This window comes from Trichomonas vaginalis, chromosome II (assembly GCF_026262505.1).
Source record: "Trichomonas vaginalis G3 chromosome II, whole genome shotgun sequence".
NCBI classification, from domain to species: domain Eukaryota; phylum Parabasalia; order Trichomonadida; family Trichomonadidae; genus Trichomonas; species Trichomonas vaginalis.
The window spans coordinates 17,107,452-17,126,565 of record NC_067204.1 but is presented as its reverse complement, the minus strand read 5'-3'; the positions used below and the strand labels follow the sequence as shown (position 1 = coordinate 17,126,565).

Genomic DNA, 19,114 nt, shown 5'->3' with positions numbered 1-19,114 from the left:
ACAAGACGTCTTGCTTTAACAGCTAATGAAATGTTTCCTGAAGCTATACAATGCTATTACAATGAAGATAAGAACATTCACATACCTGTTGGAACATATGACAAAGACTCTGAGTTCAGTTTAATGAAACTTTACAAAGCACTTCATGATGGTCAAGAGATTGGATTTGACTTATGTAAGTCTTCTAGTCCTTGCTTTGCTGAAAAGTTTAACTTCTATAACGACTAAGCTTTATTCGTAAGTTGAAGTTCTGAGGTCATTTATTTTTGTCAGCAATGAGGTCATTCGTGATAAAAATAATGAGGTCATATATTTTTGTCATTTATGTATAACCATTGTCTCTCTTAAACTTTGCAATAGACAGCTTTGTTCTTCTTCCTTCTACATCTGTAATGTTTATATAATCTTTGTTATACTGTCTTAAGACATTCATTCGTCTGTATTGAGTTCCCATGAAATAGTAAAAGCATCTTCACTTGGGACATAGTAGTAGTTCTCTAACGTGTGATATGAGTATTGTATAATTTCAACAGCGTCTTCAGGAAGAGAGTCAACAATGTCAAACCAATAGCCATTTGAACCAGAAATATTTCTCATGTTTTCTCTTCTTGTCGTCCATCTTAAGTTCGAGATATGAAAGTCTCCTCTGTCTCTGTTTATATGGTCTACTTCACGAAGTCCTTCAGGGTTCGGAATGAAAGTTTCTGCAACTATTCTATGTTTCATCAGCTTGTGTTTGTTTAAATTTACACAAATATAACCATCTCCTTGGTCAAACTCACTAACAACTCTTTTATTGCTTATACGTCTAATTGGATAAGGGTACTCTGAAAAGATTTCATAGTCATTGTCATGTTCGAGTGTTTGCCAATGTCCTTCACCTTCCATGCCTTTCACTCAAATAAAAATTTTCAGAAAAAAATAAAACTAGCGTAGATTTTACAATACTGCGATGGTAGAGTTTAAGAGTTGTGCTTCAATGTAGAGACAGTCCTTATGGTCTGGAGGTAAGAACACTGGCAGTTATGGTCATGAGTGGAGAACATGTCTATCCAAAACTCACGATTGAAGCCAGTTAATTTATAGTATTTAGGGTTAGGAAGTGGTGAAGTTCTTGTATGACCAATGAACTCATTTTCAACCCTTCTTATTAAGTTTAAATATATTAGCTTGCTTTCTATCCCAAATGCCAGGTGTTACAATCTTTGAAAATTCATTTTTCCTCGGAAGCATTGCATCATAATTGAAAACATTCTTGAAATCATCACTTGGTTCAGAGATTTGAAATCTTATACGTAATGGATTTTCTTTCTTTTAGCGACTTCATTGAATGGTGAGAATACAAAACTGACAGTCATGAGTTCCATCTTCATTTTCATTAAATTCATAATGAAAGTCTATAAGTTGTGGCTGACTACCTTCTTCTTTCAGTTGTGCAAGAAACTCACGTAAAGGCTGTAAAGTTTGTACTTCAATGTTGAACTTTTTCTCGAACATCTCATTAAATGAAATCATACATTGCAACAATGTTGTATCGTCTTTAAAGTATTTGTATATGTGAATGTTTTGGGCGCTTAAAGACTGTTCGTCATTTTCTATCTCGACTTGAAGTATAAAGTCAACCTTTCTGAAAGCACGTGTTATATACATAGATGTTATGCCAATGTACTTCTCTTCATTTATGTTCACAATCCAGTCTGTTGGAAACTTAAACGTTACTCTGTTCCCCTTTATTTTGACGTCAGGGTTTTCACTACTGAACGCAACAGATAAAGGTATTTGTCTATACATTTAATTCGGATAAAAATAAACCATTTACTCTTTCTTTGCTTCAGCTTCTTTAGCTTTTGCTTCAGCTTCTTCTCTAGCTTTCTTCGCCAGTACGTGGGTTCTTTTGTCTTCCAGCAGCTAATGCAGCAAGTTGTTTTTCACTAAGTTTTCTCTTTGGTCTCTCTGGCTTTTGTTCTTGTTTTTGTTCCTTCAGTTCGGATAAAATTTGCTCACGAATTTCTTTCTTCAATGCTTCAACATCTATGACCCTTGGGTCTTGTCCGTAGGGCTTGTCTGAGTCATTTGACTGCAGATAAAAAACAAAATTAAAACTTTAACCGATGTAAAATGAGCTTGTCAAAATCAGAGCGAGAGTCTATTATATTAAATGACGCAAGAGGAATACAACATCCTTTCTATTACGTAAGTCAGAGTAAAGATGGTAAAATATACGTAAGAAAAAGAAAGGTTCCATTAGCGAATGCAGAAAGCGACAACATTAAGGTATGGCAAGGGTGAAGTCCACGAAGCCCATATAAAACCTTCTGTTCAAACTGAAAAGTCAATAGAACAAGAAGAAAAGAAGCCAGATGTACTTTCAATAACGAACCAAGAGCTTATTGCAAAGTTCGTGAATTTCATTGAAAACAAACCGAGTCAAAGAACCCTGACCCACCAGTGAAAGAAGTTGAGACAAAAGAGAATGTACAGTTCATTGAAAATGTCAAGAAACAACTTCCACCACGAATGCCAAGAAGAAGAGTGAGAATAATGAAGTAAATAGATATTTTTATCTGAAGTAAATACATGCAGAACGAACAGCTAAACGAATTTACTCCAGCAGAGCATATTCATCAGATTCGCTCATATTTCGATATCATAGACAATGCAGTTCAAATTGGTGACACTAATAGAAAATATTCTGACGCAAAGATTCCATCACAACCTGGAACTGCTAAAGATAACACATGGGTAACATTCAATCTCTCACTCCTGGTGAAAATATGTTGGACCTTTACAATACATTCATTACGTATAAAAATGGAAGGTCAATTTATTGCAGATAAAGAAATTGGTTCAGGTTCCAATAAAACAAACCCACCAGGATTTTGGATTGGTTTCGATGACGCTTTCTATGCAGTTGCTGGATATCAAATCCTTGCAAATGTCGTATCGTATATTCTCAAGACAACGCAAGAGAAGAAGCATATATAACTTCAAACTCACAAACTACCGAACAATAAAGAAAGTAGATGTTTTCTCAAAGACTCGACATGAAGATGTTGGAGTCATTCGGGAACATGCAGAACAGGACAAATTGTTAGTGGTCCAATTACAGCAGGAAAGTCATTTGATTTTAAGCTTCGTTTAAGAATTCCTGTTAGAAGATTCCTTCCATTAGAAGCTATTCGATTTATTCCTGCATTTGCTGGTAACATTCAGCTTAAGTAAAGTTCAGTAGCGACGCATTACAATGCACATCTATATCTGTAAATGATATCATTGCTTTCAATCCAACTCTTAAAGTTGCATTTGCTTCAGATTCAATCCACCGACAAATAAATTTGTTCCATGGAATGAACCATTCACTATGATAACGAAGGCAGTAGAAGCTAGTGGAACAGTTACTATTTACAACTGTAAACCAGCAACTATTTCGAACAAAGATGGATTTTAATGAATGTTTCATTCATCCAAAGTCATTCTCTTTAGACCCTAACATTTATACAGAACTTGTAGAACATTATACAAACGAGGCTTTATGTTTTCCTGTTAAAGTTATGGATTGGATTCCTATGGATGGTTCATTCTCAAAGAATACAGATAGTTCAAGTGCAACATTTACAGCAGCTTATACGCCTATTAATGTTAAAAGTATTTGGGCACTATTTAGAAAGAAAGACAACTATTATGTTAATTTTGAACCCTAAGTTTAAATATCTTCAGCTTTCCATGGGAGCTTATGGAAATATGCCTGCAGAACCTGAAAAATCATATGGACCTGTATTTTATGAAATGGTTGCGAACGCTTGCAATACAAACAATGATATGATTGGATTTAATGAAGATGTTATGAGGTCATTGGTGGATGATGGTAGTGTGGAACATAAATGGGATAGCTATGACAACACACATTTCTTATGTTGGTTTTCCAACAGAAGTGGACTTTTGCTTCCAGCAAGGTCAAACATCTACTGCTCCAATAACATACAAATTGTCTGTTAAAGGACCTATTGAACTAGCAACTGAAAACGTACCAAAGCCACTTATTGGATTTATGAGGGATTGTTGCTTTGCAATACAAGTAAGACAGTCAGGCATACCAATAATAAGACTTGACGACTATAACTTAGCAACTGACGACAGTGAGGAATAAAGGATGAACGTTTATTTTTAAAGCTTATAAATGAGTTCTTCATCAAGCTCTCGCGAACCTTCACCATCTATGAAACAAACTTTACCAAACGATTATGGAGCACCTATTGAATATTCTTTACGAGCTGCACAATGGCAAAGAGCAGTCTCACCAAGGTTAGGTGTTCCACCAGCTCCTGTCAAAAATAGCATTTGGTCAAGTCCTTATATAAAATATGGTCTCCCACTAGGTTTGCTAGCTACAGCAGGAGCAGTAATGATGTTGAAAAGAAAAACAAAGCAAATGTTATAAATAATACTGAAGTAGCTGAATTTGAACAAACTCCGACACCATCGCCAAAACCAACGTCAAAACCAACGCCTTCACAAACAACACCTTCAATGACTCCTGAACCTATGAAAGTACAAACTCCTGTTCAAAAGTCAACTCCAAAACCGACTCCAACATTTAAACCAGAACCTACTCCTCAAATAAATCGTAAAACTCCTGCGTTTCCTTACTGAAAAAATAATGTTAGTTTTATTTTATTTGAACATTTTATTTAGAGTAAAATGACGACTAAAGTCACTGAAGCAATGAAACAAAAATTTTTGGTAGAATACATTAAATCAGGAGCGGTTCCAGAGGTTTTTACGTTCATACTATGAAAGGATGGTAGAGTTCAGTTTAGAAAGATAAAGCAACCATTAGATAGAGAAGGTATATTAAGGAAGATTAAACTTCATGAGGACAACATTGCTGAACTTAAGAAGAAGTTAGAAGAGTTGGAGAAAGGAAGAGAGTTATAAAGCAATGAGAACGTTTATGTTATGAGAAATTTTTAACGTTAGTTTTATTTTTACTGAAAATTTTTATTTGGATGTAATGACGAAAACTATTGAGATAACAAACTACAACGGTCATGAGTTCAAGAACTTGTTCTTCGTTCCTCGTGAAAATACATTCTATCAGATACGAGGGAGAAAGGGTAAAGTTAGTTTAAGCATTTATGACAACAAACATAATGGGAGATATATAAAAGCAATAGATACAAACGGTAAGCGTGTTTCATTAGCTTTGTCAAAACTTACAGGTATAAACTATGACAGTGATTTTGACCTATATGAAGAAGAAAGTGAGTCAGAAGATTATGAGCTGTTATGTGAAGCACAGCAATGGGAGGAGTTGCAATACTTTTGTAAGTGAGAACGTTTATTTTTTACATTAGTGAGGTGAAGTGGTTGGCGGCTTTGTAAATATTTAAGGTTAAGTTAGTGTTGTCATTTGTGTTGTAAAATATACGTTAACGGTTTTGTAAATATTTAAGGTTATATTGGGTAAGGTGGAACGCAGTGCCGCCGTACCCAAGATAACCATACTAACTAAGCAGACTTGCAGTCTATATGTTGGACCCAGATATTTCAAATGCTTTAGCTGCCAAATATATTGCAGTTCCACTTATGTTCCCTATACACCAAATATCTGTCAAAGACTTTGCAGGTGAAGTTGGAAACCAAAGTGCTGACCCAGGTGCAAGAACAGATATTGCCTTAACAACTGCAATGAAACATGCAGATACTCTGTTTGTACTGTTCAGACGAACTATAAATGACTATTCTTGTTTCTACAACCCCGGTATTAAATATCATATAAACATAGATGGCAAATATTATCCAAGAGAAGAATATTCCACAGTTGAGGATATGAGGTCATACAACTTGACATTAGATGCTATGAACTTTAACAACAACTTCACAACAACCATTAACCCTGAAATGCAAAGTTCTATTATGCCATATGTGAAAGTATGGACCCATACAGGAGGTCAAAAAACTCAATATACAAATGGAGACCGTTCAAACTTTTGGCTTGGCATTCCATTTGCTGACTCAGAAGACTTTATGGGTGGTATTTCAACTGTTGGTACAGTTCAAATACAATATACTGGTGACAGAGACGGTCCAGATGAATTGAGAGCAAAGAAGTTTACAAAACCAATAGCACTTTTCACGGAAGATGCTCTTTTGAAGATTCTTCGATGAAACCTGCTGGGGCTCCTCAGATTGGCATAACGACAGCTTCCATCGAGCAGATTTTGGCAGCAGGTCAGTAAGTTGTTCTTGAACTGACTTCTCTCGTCAAATATTGACAGTACGCCAGTTTGACATAGTATTGTATTAAACTTACCTTTAGAAATATCGTCAGTTTTGTTGTATATTTTTGTTCACGTCAAGAACTTTCACCATCTCGTTATACCAACTTTCTTTGCTTTATGAAAATATTTTGTTCAGCAAAGACTGCTATTCTATAACATTTTTCCATTGTTTGTTAAAGAACTATTCTGTCAATGAACTTGTATTGTTTGTGTGTGTAAACTTTGTTCTGCTTCAATTCGAAGAGATACTCAAATACGGTCCATCTTTTTATTCTAAGTAAAATGTCATTTCCGAAAAATAGAAGCGTAAGTGTTTCAAAAGGTTTAATGCGGCGGGGCAGATGTGAAGTTAAATTCACCAACTCAAACAAACAGTCAAAGTGTTGTTGTCAATGTCAAAGAAAGAGATGTTGAAGTGGGGAAACCATCGAAGACGAAGATGGTTATAACAATAGTTCCTGTAAAAGAACAACCAACATATCCTGAAGTTAGCAGAGACTTAAGTTCTGTTGCAGATATTCGAAACGACTACCAACAACTGAAAGACAAACTTCAAACTCAGGAGAAGATTTGTCAAGCTTTGGGTATAATGTTAAACTTGGTCGAACACAACCCTGTAAAAGTGAGACTCATATGTCATTGCACCTCATGAATTTTGAAAGAACTATTGAAACTTTTGACAGAGGCAGACGATATAAACATCAAAGAAATAGAACCCGACATTAGTTGCTGTGGGTGTTCATATAATGTCATTGACAAGATATACGTTATGAAAGAGGTGAAACGTTGAACTTAAATATAGTTTCCCAGACGTCATAAAAATATTTGACGACCACAACATTTCATTAAAATTTATTTTAAGTAAAAATGTCAAAACTTCTTGAAAGATGTTGAAGAAAAATAATATAGACTTTATTTCATGTAAGGACTTTACACACTTTTGAACGATATGAAAGACCCTGTTTGTTTGTTCGTGTAGACAAAGGAAAGTTCTATGTCTTTACAAAATATTTGAACTTCTTAGACAGAGAACTTCAAGAAACGCCATGTGAAAGTTTAGATGAAGTTTCTTCTCCACTTTCAGAAAAACTTTTAAATATATATAAATGGCAGAAGACATAATGGTTTATACTATTACGACTAAAAACCCTGAGTCATATAATTCTATAACAACAAACTTACAAAGTCCTCAAGGACGATATTGTAAACTAACTTAAACACAATGACGACTAAAGCCTGTTTTGCTCTTTTGACACCAGAAGACTTTATTGTTGTGAATGGTAAAAAATACTCCTTTGAAGATACTTACTCAGATATACCACCAACAGGTTTTGTTGACTTATTTAATACTTTAAGTACGAGTGTAACATGTGCTGCAACTAGAGCAGGTTTCATTATGTTTGGATGTCCGACTGAGTTTACTATTAAACGATATGAGCTATAATACAAAAACTTATTTCTGGTTTTTACTACCAACAGTTTCCTATAACAGGAAAAGGTGTCATACAAGGAATGTCTATTCCATTGACATTAAGCACACCAATCTTATATATTGTTTCAAACTTAGGTTCAAAGTGTTATTCGAATGTCGACAGAAACTATTATGACCAAAAGATACTTATGCGTATAAACAATACTTTCTCTGCTGGTTTGCCTATTGTTCATTCGAATGCAGAATTTTCAACCTTAGTGAACTCAAACACTTTGGCAAGTATAACGTTGACATTAGTTGACGCAAACTTTGTTCCTGTAAAACTTTTATGTCCTATGTATTTGTCAATGACGGCAGAAAGTTTCGAATTGGAAGATGCAACTGGTGAAAGTATTGTATTACAAGAACAACTTCAACAACAAATAGCTCAAGAACAACAAATGCAACAAATGAACAACAAAGTCAAGAATAAAAAAAAATATTTTTTTTTATTTTTAAAAAATGTACAGAATAGATGTTTCAGATTTTTATGACTTCCAAGCATTCAGAAATATGTCCATTTAGAGACTATAACAAAGCAGTCGAGAATTTGAAACGTTTAGTCATTTATGTTGACTCTGCCCCAGAATGTTATGTCATGAAAGAATGGGATGTTGTCTTTAACAAACCAAGAGCAACAATAGTTCAGAACAAGAATGTAGACAGAAACTTAAGAAAATAAAAGTCGTACAAGTTGGCATGAAGATGTTAGATGCTTGGGATATCTTATTGTCAAAGTTAGAAGATTTTTCAGTTCGAGGTATAAAGTTCTATACACCTTCTCCAAACTTCTATTCTATCTTCACTGGATATAAATACGAACAAGTAGAATGGAAAGAAAATATTATAGAAGCTTGGTTAGACCATGTCAAAGAAATTATATGCAATGGAAACGAAAGAGTCTATGAGTATATCTTATGTTGGTTTGCAAATATCTTACAACATCCAAGTGCTAAAAATGAAACTGCTCTCATTATAATTGGAAAACAAGGAACTGGTAAGAACACATTCTTTACAGATATCTTATGCAAACTATTAGAAGGTTATTCGAATCCGAATATGACAAACTTAGAAAACATCTGCGGTAAATTTAACTCTTCAATTGAGAATATGAAACTTATAGTTTGCAATGAACTTCAAAGTATAGATACAACAAAAGTTTTGAACTCAGATGCTTTGAAGAGTCTTATAACAGATAAAGTTGGAGTTGTTGAAAGAAAATATAAAGACCAAAGAGTTTGTGAAAATGTTGCAAACTTCATTATGGTTTCAAACAATACTGTTCCGATGAAGTTAGAAAGTTCTGACAGAAGATATGTAGTTGTCAGAACGTCAGATTCTCATATGCAAGATACAGAATATTTTGACGACTTAGCAGAAACTTTGACATCTGACTTTTACAACCACTTGTTCTCATATTTCATGACATTAGATATTTCTAAGTTCAATCCAAGACAAATTCCACATACCGAAGAGAGACAAACATTGTTAGAAGCAAACAAGAGTGTATATGAACTGTTCATAGATGAAACTGACTTTGTGTCATTAGATGAAAGGTCATTGTACGATTCGTATAAACAATATTGTCAAGAATATGGTTATATGGCAGCTTCTAAACGAACATTCTTGGCAAATGTCAAAAGTCTTTTAGATGTTCAGAATGGTGTATATACAAAGAAAAATTTTTCTGAGTAAATTTTAAAAAAAATATTTTTTTATCCGATAAAAAAGATGACAAAATTCATCTCAGTAAATAAGTACATGACAGAAGTCAAAGATAAGTTAGCTCCATTCGCATATTTGAATGTTTACTTCTACAATTTTGAAAAGTCTACATTTGACAAAATTTGGAACATTGCACCAGTTAAGTTTGCTGTTGTTAGAAAAAGTGGTGCAACTTTTGAAGACTTAGACATAGAAGGTTTGTTAGCAGTCAAAGAAAATTTTGACAGAAAGTTCTCAAAACTCGAAGAAGGCAAAGCATACAAACTTGTTATACCTTATGAACCAAAGAAAGCAGACGACAATGAATATTATGAGTCTAAGATAGTTGAAGTTCAAGGTAAATTGGGTAAAAAGATTTTAGAGTCTAAGCCAGTGTTTGCCCCTAAAGAGGAAGAGAACATTGACATTGACCCAGAAATGTTCTAAAAATAAAATTTTATTTTTACATGTCATATCTTACCTTCTCTGGAACTGGTTCAGGTTCTTTCTTCTCTTCTACTTTCTTTTCTTTCTTTTCTTTCTTTTCTCTCTTCTTCTTTTCTGGTGGAGTTATGTCAAATTTGGCGCAACCATATTTATGTAAAAGTTCTTTGTCCTTTAATAGCTCATTTATTCTGTTTTCTATTTCATCTTCAAGAACAGCGCATGTGTCTTCTTTGCATTCTAAGAAATTTTGTTGGACTTCATCTTTCCAAGAGGCGTCATCTCTGTCAACAAGTCTGTCATTGACAAATTTTAAGACTTCTCTGCCTAATGTTTTATGGTTCTTGTCATATTCCCAGAAACAGAACTTTAGAACAAATTCACCTTTCTTGTTTACACTATGTAAGATTTTATGGTCGACAGAAGTTTTAGAGTCAAAAAGCTTGTCTCGAATATAGATAGCGAAATCACTAGACATTTTCTAAAAGATAAAAATTTTAATTTTTCTAAAAATATGTTAGAAAAAAAGTTTGCTGACATTGACAAGAAATTTGAGAATGTTTTGAAGAAGAACAAGAGGAAGTTAGAAAATGCTCAGATAAAGCCTATACATGAAAAGTTCTTATTTGCTCAGAATGGTATAACAGGTCTAATCGCACCACCTGGGTCGGGTAAGACTTTCACTTATCTTAAAATGGCTGCACAACAACAAGAACTAGATGAGAAGAACCCATTCTATGAGTTAGTTGTTATTTGTAGTACTTCTGGTCAATTTGACCAAACCGTCAATTCGTTCAAAGATATTATAAAGAAGTCTAAGTTAGTATGTATAAAGGATACTGAGTTGTTAGATTGGATAAAGAAGTACCAAAGAAGAGTTTTGAAGTACAATGCTATAAATGAGTATATAAATTCGAAGTTTAAAGACCCAAATGAGGAAATGCAGAGAATATTAGAGAAGAAACACTTCAGAAACAAACAGAAAGAGATAGAATACATTTCGAAGAAATTGCAATCTTACGATTGGAAGACTTACCCTCATAGATGTCTTCTTATCTTAGATGACTTTGCTTCTCATCCTTTGTTAAAGAACAGAGAACAAGACATGTGTCGAATTCTTAAGAAGCTCAGACACTTTAACATCTCAGTCGTAATATGTGTACAGACAGCAAAGAGTTTAAGTAAGGATGTTAAAAGAATACTTACTGACATTATACTTTTCCCCGGATTGTCCGAAGACGATTTCATGGAACTTATGAAAGAGTCCATGGCAGGTAAGTTTGACAGACATGAACTATGGGAGAAGTACAAAGTCATACAAGACCCTCATACTTCTTTCAGAATTCATATCTACGCAAACAAAGTTCAAATTGTAAAAAGTCAAGCTTGAAAAATAAAGAGTTTTGGCGACCAGGGTTTTTTCACTACTCGCTGTTCTTCACTGTTTTCATGAGTTTTAGGCGACTGCGGTTTTTTACTTACTCGCTGTTCTTCACGATTTTCATGAGTTTTAGGCGACCCCGAAAGAAGTCGGGCTCGCTGTTCTTCTCTGGGTTTTCCGAGGGAAGCAAGCATATGAGGAAATTCATGAAATTTCATACGGAATTCAATAAAAATAATGTTTATGTTAGAATGTTAGATCTAACATGTTTTCTAACATGTTTTCTAACATGGTCTAAAACATACAAAACTCATGAAATTTCATACGGAATTCAGCAAAAATAATGTTTATGTTAGAATGTTAGATCTAACATGTTTTCTAACATGTTTTCTAACATAACTATTTACAAGCGTTTTACATGGTATATGTTGCGATGGTTCATGACTCTAAACAATTTCGTAGCTTCTATTTCTTCTGTCAGTATGTCAAAAGTTTTAACGATACCGAAAGTTTCTTTATACTTCTTCTTGACGTCAGATAGAAGGAAATCGTCAGCAGTTGGATAGTTTTTGTTCAGAAATTCTAACATGTTCATTTTATCTTCTGCTGGTTTTTCTGCTTCTTTCTTTAAATCTGCATAGTCGTTTCGCATACGTTCTATCTCTTTGACGGAGTAGTTATATTTCCTCATTGCTGCTTTACATTTTGAACATTGCGGATTCATTTTTGCGTTATATTCTGAAACCTTACCTGCTAAAACAACTAAGGCGTCAATGGTTTTCTTCATCTCGAACATAGCGGGTCTTATTTTCGTTCCATTACCTTACCCCTACTATCTTTATCTCTTATTTCCCAAACACATTTTGCAACTAAAAACAAAGTTGTCGTAGGTCTTAAATTCTTCGGATTTGTAAAGGTCAGAGATGTTCTTATATACCATGTCGCAATCTTTGTCCATAACCTTATGGTTGCAATGAAAACCAAGGAATTCATAATTTACCTTTCGTATGAACTTCTTTATTTCTACTGAGTCAGTTGCTTTGACTTCTATTTCGTCAAATTTCGGGAATGGTTAGTTTTTGTTGTTGGATTTCAGGCAATTTGGGTAAATGGTCAATAATGTCCTGCATTTCATAAAGATACTGTTCATTTGTTTCATCTTTCGCACTACAGTCTAAATTACTTGTTAAAAGTTCTTGCTTTATCTTCTGGATTTTTGTTTCGAAAGTATATGAAGAAGGAATGAAGTTTTTCATCTCTACTAACATAGATGTTGGATTCATAACTAGCGAGTTTGGTGCTGTAGTTGTTTGAATTGTTGTTGTGCCGATTGTTGAAATCATGTCTTTTATACAAATAAAAAAAATAAATAAAATAAAAAATAAAACTAATTTTATTTTTATTTCGGGAAAATTCATGAAAATTCAAAGAGTTTTAGACCATGTTAGAAAACGTGTTAGAAAACATGTTAGATCTAACATTCTAACATAAACATTATTTTTGCTGAATTCAGCAACAAAATTCAAATTGTAAAAAGTCAAGCTTGAAAATGTAAGTGTTTAGTCTTAGTAAGATGGTAGCTTCTTAAAGCAAATACCATTGCTGAGTTTTATGTACGTGAAGAGAAGTACAATGAATTCAATTACGAGTACAATTGCAATGACAACTAAGGCAACTATTTTTGTCTTTTGCCAGCAAGGGTACTTCTTCTCTTCCAATGGTTCGGCAGAACTATACTCACTCATGAGAAATGCCAAAACGGTTTAATAGAAAAAGTGTTATTTTTCATGTCCGAAGACTCGAAGGTGCAACACTTCCAAAATACCGACGAACTCAGAAGAGCAGCATGGCAGTATCTTCTTGACAACTTTTTTGAGTTCTCCAGGTACACCTTGGAAAATGCTGAAGAACTCCGACACAGAGAATTTGGAGAAATTGCACTCCAATACTACCTTGACAAACAAAGGGTAAACAAAGGGTAAAATAAGACTAAAAACTTAACGTTTAAAAAGTGACATTTTTATGAGCTCCGAGTCACCGAGAAAACTTGGTCAGATGTTAGCAGCTTACTTCCCTGAGGAGGATGGAAGCGTTACATACATCAGGTTCAAAAACAACGAACCTGGAATTGCGTACAAAATTCGCAATTACATGACCATGGAAGAGTACGAAAGGTTCCTACAAGAGAAACCAGCTCTAAACAACTCAGAAAAGAAAGAGTAAAAAGTTTAATTCGTAATTGTTTATTTTTTTACTTGTAAGGGCAAGCTGCAAGTATGAAGTCGACTATCTCAGTCTTTGTTTTGACGAGCTGGACGGCTCTTGCGAGTACGTCTGTTTTGCGGTCTCCAGCTGGTGTCTGACCTTCGTAATTGCGCATGTTCTTGAGAGCTCCAACTGTAAATGGTTGTAGGATGAAGAGTCTCTCAGACTGCTTGAGGTAGTCTTCACGGTCACGAACCGAATCTGTGGTACGAGTCGAATCGGTCAATTTGAGGGAAGAGAGTGAGAGCCTGTCTTCTTCCATTGGGGTAGTAGCATACTCTTTGCGTAAGCGGTTCAGACCTTCCTCGAACTCTTGGTCTCTCTTGGATTGAGATTGGAATTGCTGGGGTGGAGCTTGCTGGAACATCCAAGGGTTGGGGAAGTAAGGCATAGGCTGAGGAGGGTAGTTCGGGAAGCCTTGTGGTGGGTAGTAACCTTGAGGTGGAAATTGGTAGTAAATCGGAGGTACTTGCTGGAACTGAGGTGCAGGGGCTGGTGCTTTAGGTTCCTCTGGTTTGGGAATGGGCTCGGTTGGTGGTACGTCGGACATTCGTTTGTGTCCTGTGGGATGGAAAATATTTTTCTGTCGGAAGAAAAAACTTTTTCTGTCGGAAGGAAAAACTTTTTCTGTCGGAAGGAAAAACTTTTTCTGAAGTTCGACCAAAAAGTTCTCAATTTTCGAAAATTTGAATGGTTTACGGACGGACAACTGGAAGAGTTCTTCCTGTCGTCGGGAAAATTTTTTCCCTTTGTCCGGAAAATTTTTTCCAGTTGTCGGGAAAATATTTTCCTGTCGGATGGAAGGACTCGGAATACCAGAAGGATTTGACGAGGCAATTTACCTTATAGAGATAAATGAAGTTGTTAAGCAGTACTTGCGCAGGGTAATGAAGCCCAAGGTCAAGTTCACCGCTATTTCTGGAAGGGCTGCCTTGAATCTCGAGACTTCGACTGGAATTCCAATTCAAATACCAGAAAACACTCCTTTCGACGACATAAAGGACGCCAAAAGAGAAACTCTTGTTAAGTTCCTAAACAAACGTCCTTGGATAAAAATACCAAACAAGGAGAACCCCCTACCCCATATGAAATTGGCAATTCAGTCTCTCCTTCGCTTCTCGGGTCAACCATTCTACATAACCTGTGAAGGCGACATCCAACCAGTTCAGTCAACCTTAACGTTTTGAGTAAAAACATTTTTTTTCATTTTTTGAATGAAGCAAGTTAAATTCGTCCCACACCAATCTCAATGGACCGATGAAGAGTTTCAAGCCATAGTTGAAGGCGTTGAGAACGATATAGACGGCGAACTTGAAGGAGCTCAAACCACAATTGCAACCAAAATTGCAGAAGTCAAGGAACAGATAGCTCCACTTAAAGCTACCAAAGTTACTCTTGACCTCATGGATACTTACCGTTTAGATGTCAAGAGAGGAATAAGACAATTAAAATTAAAACTCTTAAATTACGAAGCTATACTCCAGAAGTTAGCAGAGATGAGAAGACTTTACCAGAGCTACTTACATGTAAGGGACTTACCTTCAAGCAGTCCGACCAAAGATGAATTTTCTGACATTGTCCCAATTTTGTCCGAAAGTCAGCTCAGATGTTTTGAACTGCTCCCAACATATCCAGAATATGAACGTTTGCCTGAACTCTTCCGCAATCTCAAAAAACGTTTTTTGGTTCTCATGTTCGAAACTTTTATCGGAAGAGACAACAAACGTTCAGAAGAAGAACAAGATATTATTTTAAACTTGTTGTATGACATAACTGTCATAACAAGCTTTTTGAAGTAAAACCGCCATTCTCAAACCACTTCATTTTTTCGATGTCCGAACAAGCACCGAAGCCGAACACAATAGCAGATGTCCTTTCAAGGTTGCCAGACAAGCGCCCAGTTCAAATTCAAATTGCCCAATTGAAAGCTCATCTGACAAACACCATTAAGACTCTCCAAAGTAGTCTTATGACAGAGATGACCAATCTCAAAGCCGATGTCCTCATGAACCAAGCTTCCAATGAGAAATGCCTGAACGATTTCACGGAAACCTTGCGCAATTACGAGAGAGAGAACCGAGACCTTGCCAGACTCATCTACCGTTTCTTCGAAGAGATAGACGCCATCTGGAAGGTACTCGGAAAGGACAGAACATGCAACACCGTACTTCGTGAGTACCAAATTGAAGAAGGAATTGTCGAGGAAGAAGAGGAAGAAAAGAAACACGAAGAAGAAGAGGAAGAAGATGAAGAAGAGAAACACGAAGAAGAGGAAGTTTGGGCAACCCTTGTTGCCGATGACGCTTACGAAATTTCCCAACCCTACCCATACCAAATCCGCAACAAGGAGACAGGCAAGGTTCTTACCCCAGTCCTCAACAACTTGGGACACTTGAACCTTAACCTTCGGAATCGCGGTTCAATCTCCATGGGCAAGCTTGTCGCAATTCAATGGGTTCCAAATCCAGACAAGAAGACGAGGGTCAGACACATTGACGGTGACAAGCTCAACAACCGTAAGGAGAACCTCGAGTGGTTCTAAGAGTAAAAAAATTTTATTTTAGGGGGAAACCCCAAGTAAATTTAGGTGTTTATTTGGATAAGTATGTTAAATTAAGGGTAATTTGCAAAATTAGTTCCCGACCTTTGAATTGGGCTCTTTCGTTATCCCAGTTGCGTAGGAGGTCGTCCCAGAGGAGTTGGTAGAATTGCCAATCCAAGGACGATTTGTCCTCCCAGGCATTGAGGATGTACTGCTCGTAGAGTTTCATGACCTCTGCCTTGCACCAGACACCCTCTCCCTTGGAACGTAAGGCTTCTTCGAAGTGCTCGAATGCGATTGGCTGCGTGACCATCCGAAATGACACTTTTTGTTCCGTTTTGGTCAATGTTTGTGTCTCGTGCCATAGTCGACGAAAAATACAGAACAAACAGGTTATATATGAGTTTGAGACCAAGAATGGTGTAACTCGACCTGTTCCGATTCAAAGACTCCGAGGGCGACCATGAAATTAAACGGAAATTAGCTAGGAAGGAATATAAAATGGACTGGTTGCCACCACCTCCACCTCCACCACCTTTACCTGTTCCTCAAGTAAATAAGCCTTTCCCGTTCCCAAGAATTCCCACATTTTAATTCAAATTCGAATAAAAATTTTTTACTTCATGCAATGTTTTATTTCTGTGCCGTCTTCAAGTATGCCCCAGTACTTACGCTTGGAGAGGACATGAACTTCGGAAAATACCTTATCTAGCTTAAAACAGCCCATCTTTTCACCGACCATTCCCATTTCAATGAGTTTGTTATAGCCTTCTTCGTTCGTCATGAGTGCGTCAATGTTTCTCATAGTAAACCACAACTTTCGATTTGACTTCGGAGAAGAATTTGTTGTAGTTGTCAAGGACTGCTTTTGCGAACTGAGGGTAAGACCAATGTTCGACAATAGGTTTTAATGTGGTTACTAAGCCACTTTGACCTTGAGTGAATTCGTACTTCAAAACAAAAGGAGAAAACCTTTCAACAAAGTTGTCGCTTCTCATAATGTTTACTCTTCATCTCTTGAGGTTTCTTAATGGAATATCCCCATGTCGAATTCATAAGCAATTTGAGTGTCATTGCAAGTTTGGGGTTTGAAGCTTTCCTAATATCATACAGTTGTTGTATGACTTTTCCAACTGTATAGTTCCTTCCCGGGAACTCACCATCTTCGTTTGGAATTCCAGTCGAATATATTGGACAAACCTCATGTATGCAGCGTTAAGGTCGACATAGTATATCTTTTCATCTGAGTCGAACTTGTCGCAACCAATTGGTCCAGTTTGTGGAAATTCAAGTGAGTCTCTTATCTTCTGAGAAACTTCTCCTGTTATCTCATAAACATCGTCGAAGCAACCTGTTTCATATAAAACCTTCTGACCTAACTCAGATGCTCTCCAATACAATTTGACGTCAATTGGATGTCTCAATGGAAGTTTGTTTATAGCATCTTGAAGTTCTTGCAACCTCATTGGAAGTTCTTCTGGTTCAGGTTGGTATCCGAACAATCCAACTCCTTTTGGAATTGTGTACTTCTTTTGTACTAGAACTTTGTCTGGAACAACTTTTGGTCTTGCTAACAATGAAAAGTTTGTTTCGTCTTTTGGTACAAAAGTTTCTGTCAGCTTGTCATCTGGAATTGGTTCCAACAAACCTTTCTCGAAAAGAATGTTTACAGCTCTGACAATGTTGCACTTGCCTTTTCCGAACAATGGTGGGTTTGTAAGACTTTCGTTCAACATGAAGTGGTTGTGGACAATTGCAATCTTCAACCATGGTAAATTGAACTCAACAACATAGTCGTCATGTGAAGAACCTTTAGCTGTAGGTATGTTGACTCGGATATTGACATTTGCCAACGGTGCAATTTTTTGCCAATTGACCTCTGAGAATGTACCTTGTCTTCACACATGACTCAAGATACTTCATCTTCTCTTCTGAAACAAGACCAGAGTTCCTGAGACATGTAAGAATACAAGGTTCATTGACAATTGTTTCAATTGAATTGTAAATTCCATACCTTGTCAAGTCAATGTCAGACTTATTTATGAACGGGAAGTATCCAGCATGTTGTCTGACTGCTTGAGGGTTAGGTTGGTACCATTCGAACTTGACACTTGCAATTCCTTCAATTGCATTCAAAATGTCTGAGTCGGAGTCAACCATTTGTTCTCTCTTTGTAGTCTTGAAAGCGTCAAGAAGTTTTGCAGCTGTTTGTTCATTGCCATTTGCATAGTAAATGTGACCATCCAAATCCGTTTATGGTCAATCTGAGATTGTGTCCTTTCTTATTTCCGTCTTGAATTGCAGCAAGTACACCCATGAAGCCTTCTTTGTTCTTTCCTTCGTCAAAGTTTACTGTAAAGGTTCGACCAGATGTAATTTGACTTCTAACTTCACGATACTTTTCATATGCATATCTTGTTCTTTCCATGGGAGCATGACCATCCTCTGCACTACCTTTTTTCCTTCTCAAAGGATGCAATTGTTCGTCATGTTTCCAGTAGAATCTGGCAAAGCCGTCGTGTCCTTCAACTTGAGGTTCACTAACATCGAAAGGCATGTCCATAAGACGTTCTTCTTCTAACCTCTCTAGTCTGTTTGGATAATTGGCACGTGCTGTTTCCAAATCCATTTCGTAGCGAAGACCAGACAATTTGTCATAGACTTTTATGGGTCTTCCCTTCCTATATTTAAACTTCTTCGAAACTCTCCAACCATATCTTTGTAACTCTGCTTTTATTCTAGCAGACTTTCTATCCATTCTATATGGGGGCATTTTTATAAAAATAAAAAAATATTTTTTTTCTTTACTTTACATAACCGCCTGCTGCCATAAGTCTTTGACGCCAACCCATACCAGCTAATGAAGGTTGACTTGGTTTAGTTTGGAAACTAAACTTTGGTTTTGGTTTATCTTCAGTTTTTGGTTTTTCTTCTTCTATCGGTTTTTCGTCACTTTTCGGTTCCTCTGACTTTACTTCACTTGCAGGAACAGTTGTGTCGTCAACATCTTCATAAATATCATATGC

General features: G+C 36.2%; 12 protein-coding genes and 6 pseudogenes across 18 annotated transcripts, besides 2 other annotated features; 13 read left to right on the top strand and 5 right to left on the bottom strand.

Annotated features, from left to right (window-relative positions):
* Window positions 1-5,490: part of a mobile genetic element that runs on past the window's edge.
* Window positions 1-19,114: part of a mobile genetic element that runs on past both edges of the window.
* Window positions 2,119-2,550, top strand: TVAGG3_0559660 (annotated as a pseudogene). Its single transcript has one exon. A coding segment is annotated over exon 1 (432 nt).
* On the top strand, window positions 3,787-4,147 carry TVAGG3_0559650 (annotated as a pseudogene). The gene has a single exon. A coding segment is annotated over exon 1 (361 nt).
* On the top strand, window positions 4,178-4,647 carry TVAGG3_0559640 (annotated as a pseudogene). Its single transcript has one exon. A coding segment is annotated over exon 1 (470 nt).
* On the top strand, window positions 5,012-5,332 carry TVAGG3_0559630 (uncharacterized protein; the record flags this gene model as incomplete). The annotated part of the gene is made up of 1 exon (XM_051238466.1): window positions 5,012-5,332. The coding sequence occupies one exon, from the start codon at window positions 5,012-5,014 to the stop codon at window positions 5,330-5,332; it is 321 nt and encodes a 106-aa protein (XP_051096290.1).
* Window positions 5,530-6,239, top strand: TVAGG3_0559610 (annotated as a pseudogene). The gene has a single exon. A coding segment is annotated over exon 1 (710 nt).
* Window positions 8,215-8,836, top strand: TVAGG3_0559600 (annotated as a pseudogene). Its single transcript has one exon. A coding segment is annotated over exon 1 (622 nt).
* Window positions 8,863-9,447, top strand: TVAGG3_0559590 (Poxvirus D5 protein-like family; the record flags this gene model as incomplete). The annotated part of the gene is made up of 1 exon (XM_051238465.1): window positions 8,863-9,447. One exon carries the CDS (start codon window positions 8,863-8,865, stop codon window positions 9,445-9,447), a length of 585 nt encoding a protein of 194 aa, XP_051096289.1.
* TVAGG3_0559580 (protein of unknown function, DUF4108 family) lies at window positions 9,484-9,903 on the top strand (the record flags this gene model as incomplete). The annotated part of the gene is made up of 1 exon (XM_051238464.1): window positions 9,484-9,903. The coding sequence occupies one exon, from the start codon at window positions 9,484-9,486 to the stop codon at window positions 9,901-9,903; it is 420 nt and encodes a 139-aa protein (XP_051096288.1).
* TVAGG3_0559570 (uncharacterized protein) lies at window positions 9,920-10,378 on the bottom strand (the record flags this gene model as incomplete). The annotated part of the gene is made up of 1 exon (XM_051238463.1): window positions 9,920-10,378. The coding sequence occupies one exon, from the start codon at window positions 10,376-10,378 to the stop codon at window positions 9,920-9,922; it is 459 nt and encodes a 152-aa protein (XP_051096287.1).
* Window positions 10,415-10,719, top strand: TVAGG3_0559560 (P-loop containing nucleoside triphosphate hydrolases family; the record flags this gene model as incomplete). Its single annotated transcript, XM_051238462.1, has 1 exon — window positions 10,415-10,719. A coding segment is annotated over one exon (305 nt), but the record flags the coding sequence as incomplete, so codon positions are not given.
* On the top strand, window positions 10,841-11,290 carry TVAGG3_0559550 (protein of unknown function, DUF4106 family; the record flags this gene model as incomplete). Its single annotated transcript, XM_051238461.1, has 1 exon — window positions 10,841-11,290. The coding sequence occupies one exon, from the start codon at window positions 10,841-10,843 to the stop codon at window positions 11,288-11,290; it is 450 nt and encodes a 149-aa protein (XP_051096285.1).
* TVAGG3_0559540 (organellar and viral DNA polymerase type B) lies at window positions 11,685-12,077 on the bottom strand (the record flags this gene model as incomplete). Its single annotated transcript, XM_051238460.1, has 1 exon — window positions 11,685-12,077. The coding sequence occupies one exon, from the start codon at window positions 12,075-12,077 to the stop codon at window positions 11,685-11,687; it is 393 nt and encodes a 130-aa protein (XP_051096284.1).
* Window positions 13,304-13,504, top strand: TVAGG3_0559530 (uncharacterized protein; the record flags this gene model as incomplete). Its single annotated transcript, XM_051238459.1, has 1 exon — window positions 13,304-13,504. One exon carries the CDS (start codon window positions 13,304-13,306, stop codon window positions 13,502-13,504), a length of 201 nt encoding a protein of 66 aa, XP_051096283.1.
* Window positions 13,533-14,096, bottom strand: TVAGG3_0559520 (uncharacterized protein; the record flags this gene model as incomplete). Its single annotated transcript, XM_001289157.2, has 1 exon — window positions 13,533-14,096. The coding sequence occupies one exon, from the start codon at window positions 14,094-14,096 to the stop codon at window positions 13,533-13,535; it is 564 nt and encodes a 187-aa protein (XP_001289158.2).
* TVAGG3_0559510 (uncharacterized protein) lies at window positions 14,344-14,733 on the top strand (the record flags this gene model as incomplete). The annotated part of the gene is made up of 1 exon (XM_051238458.1): window positions 14,344-14,733. One exon carries the CDS (start codon window positions 14,344-14,346, stop codon window positions 14,731-14,733), a length of 390 nt encoding a protein of 129 aa, XP_051096282.1.
* On the top strand, window positions 14,761-15,345 carry TVAGG3_0559500 (uncharacterized protein; the record flags this gene model as incomplete). Its single annotated transcript, XM_051238457.1, has 1 exon — window positions 14,761-15,345. One exon carries the CDS (start codon window positions 14,761-14,763, stop codon window positions 15,343-15,345), a length of 585 nt encoding a protein of 194 aa, XP_051096281.1.
* TVAGG3_0559490 (uncharacterized protein) lies at window positions 16,138-16,401 on the bottom strand (the record flags this gene model as incomplete). Its single annotated transcript, XM_051238456.1, has 1 exon — window positions 16,138-16,401. One exon carries the CDS (start codon window positions 16,399-16,401, stop codon window positions 16,138-16,140), a length of 264 nt encoding a protein of 87 aa, XP_051096280.1.
* On the bottom strand, window positions 18,027-18,846 carry TVAGG3_0559480 (annotated as a pseudogene). Its single transcript has one exon. A coding segment is annotated over exon 1 (820 nt).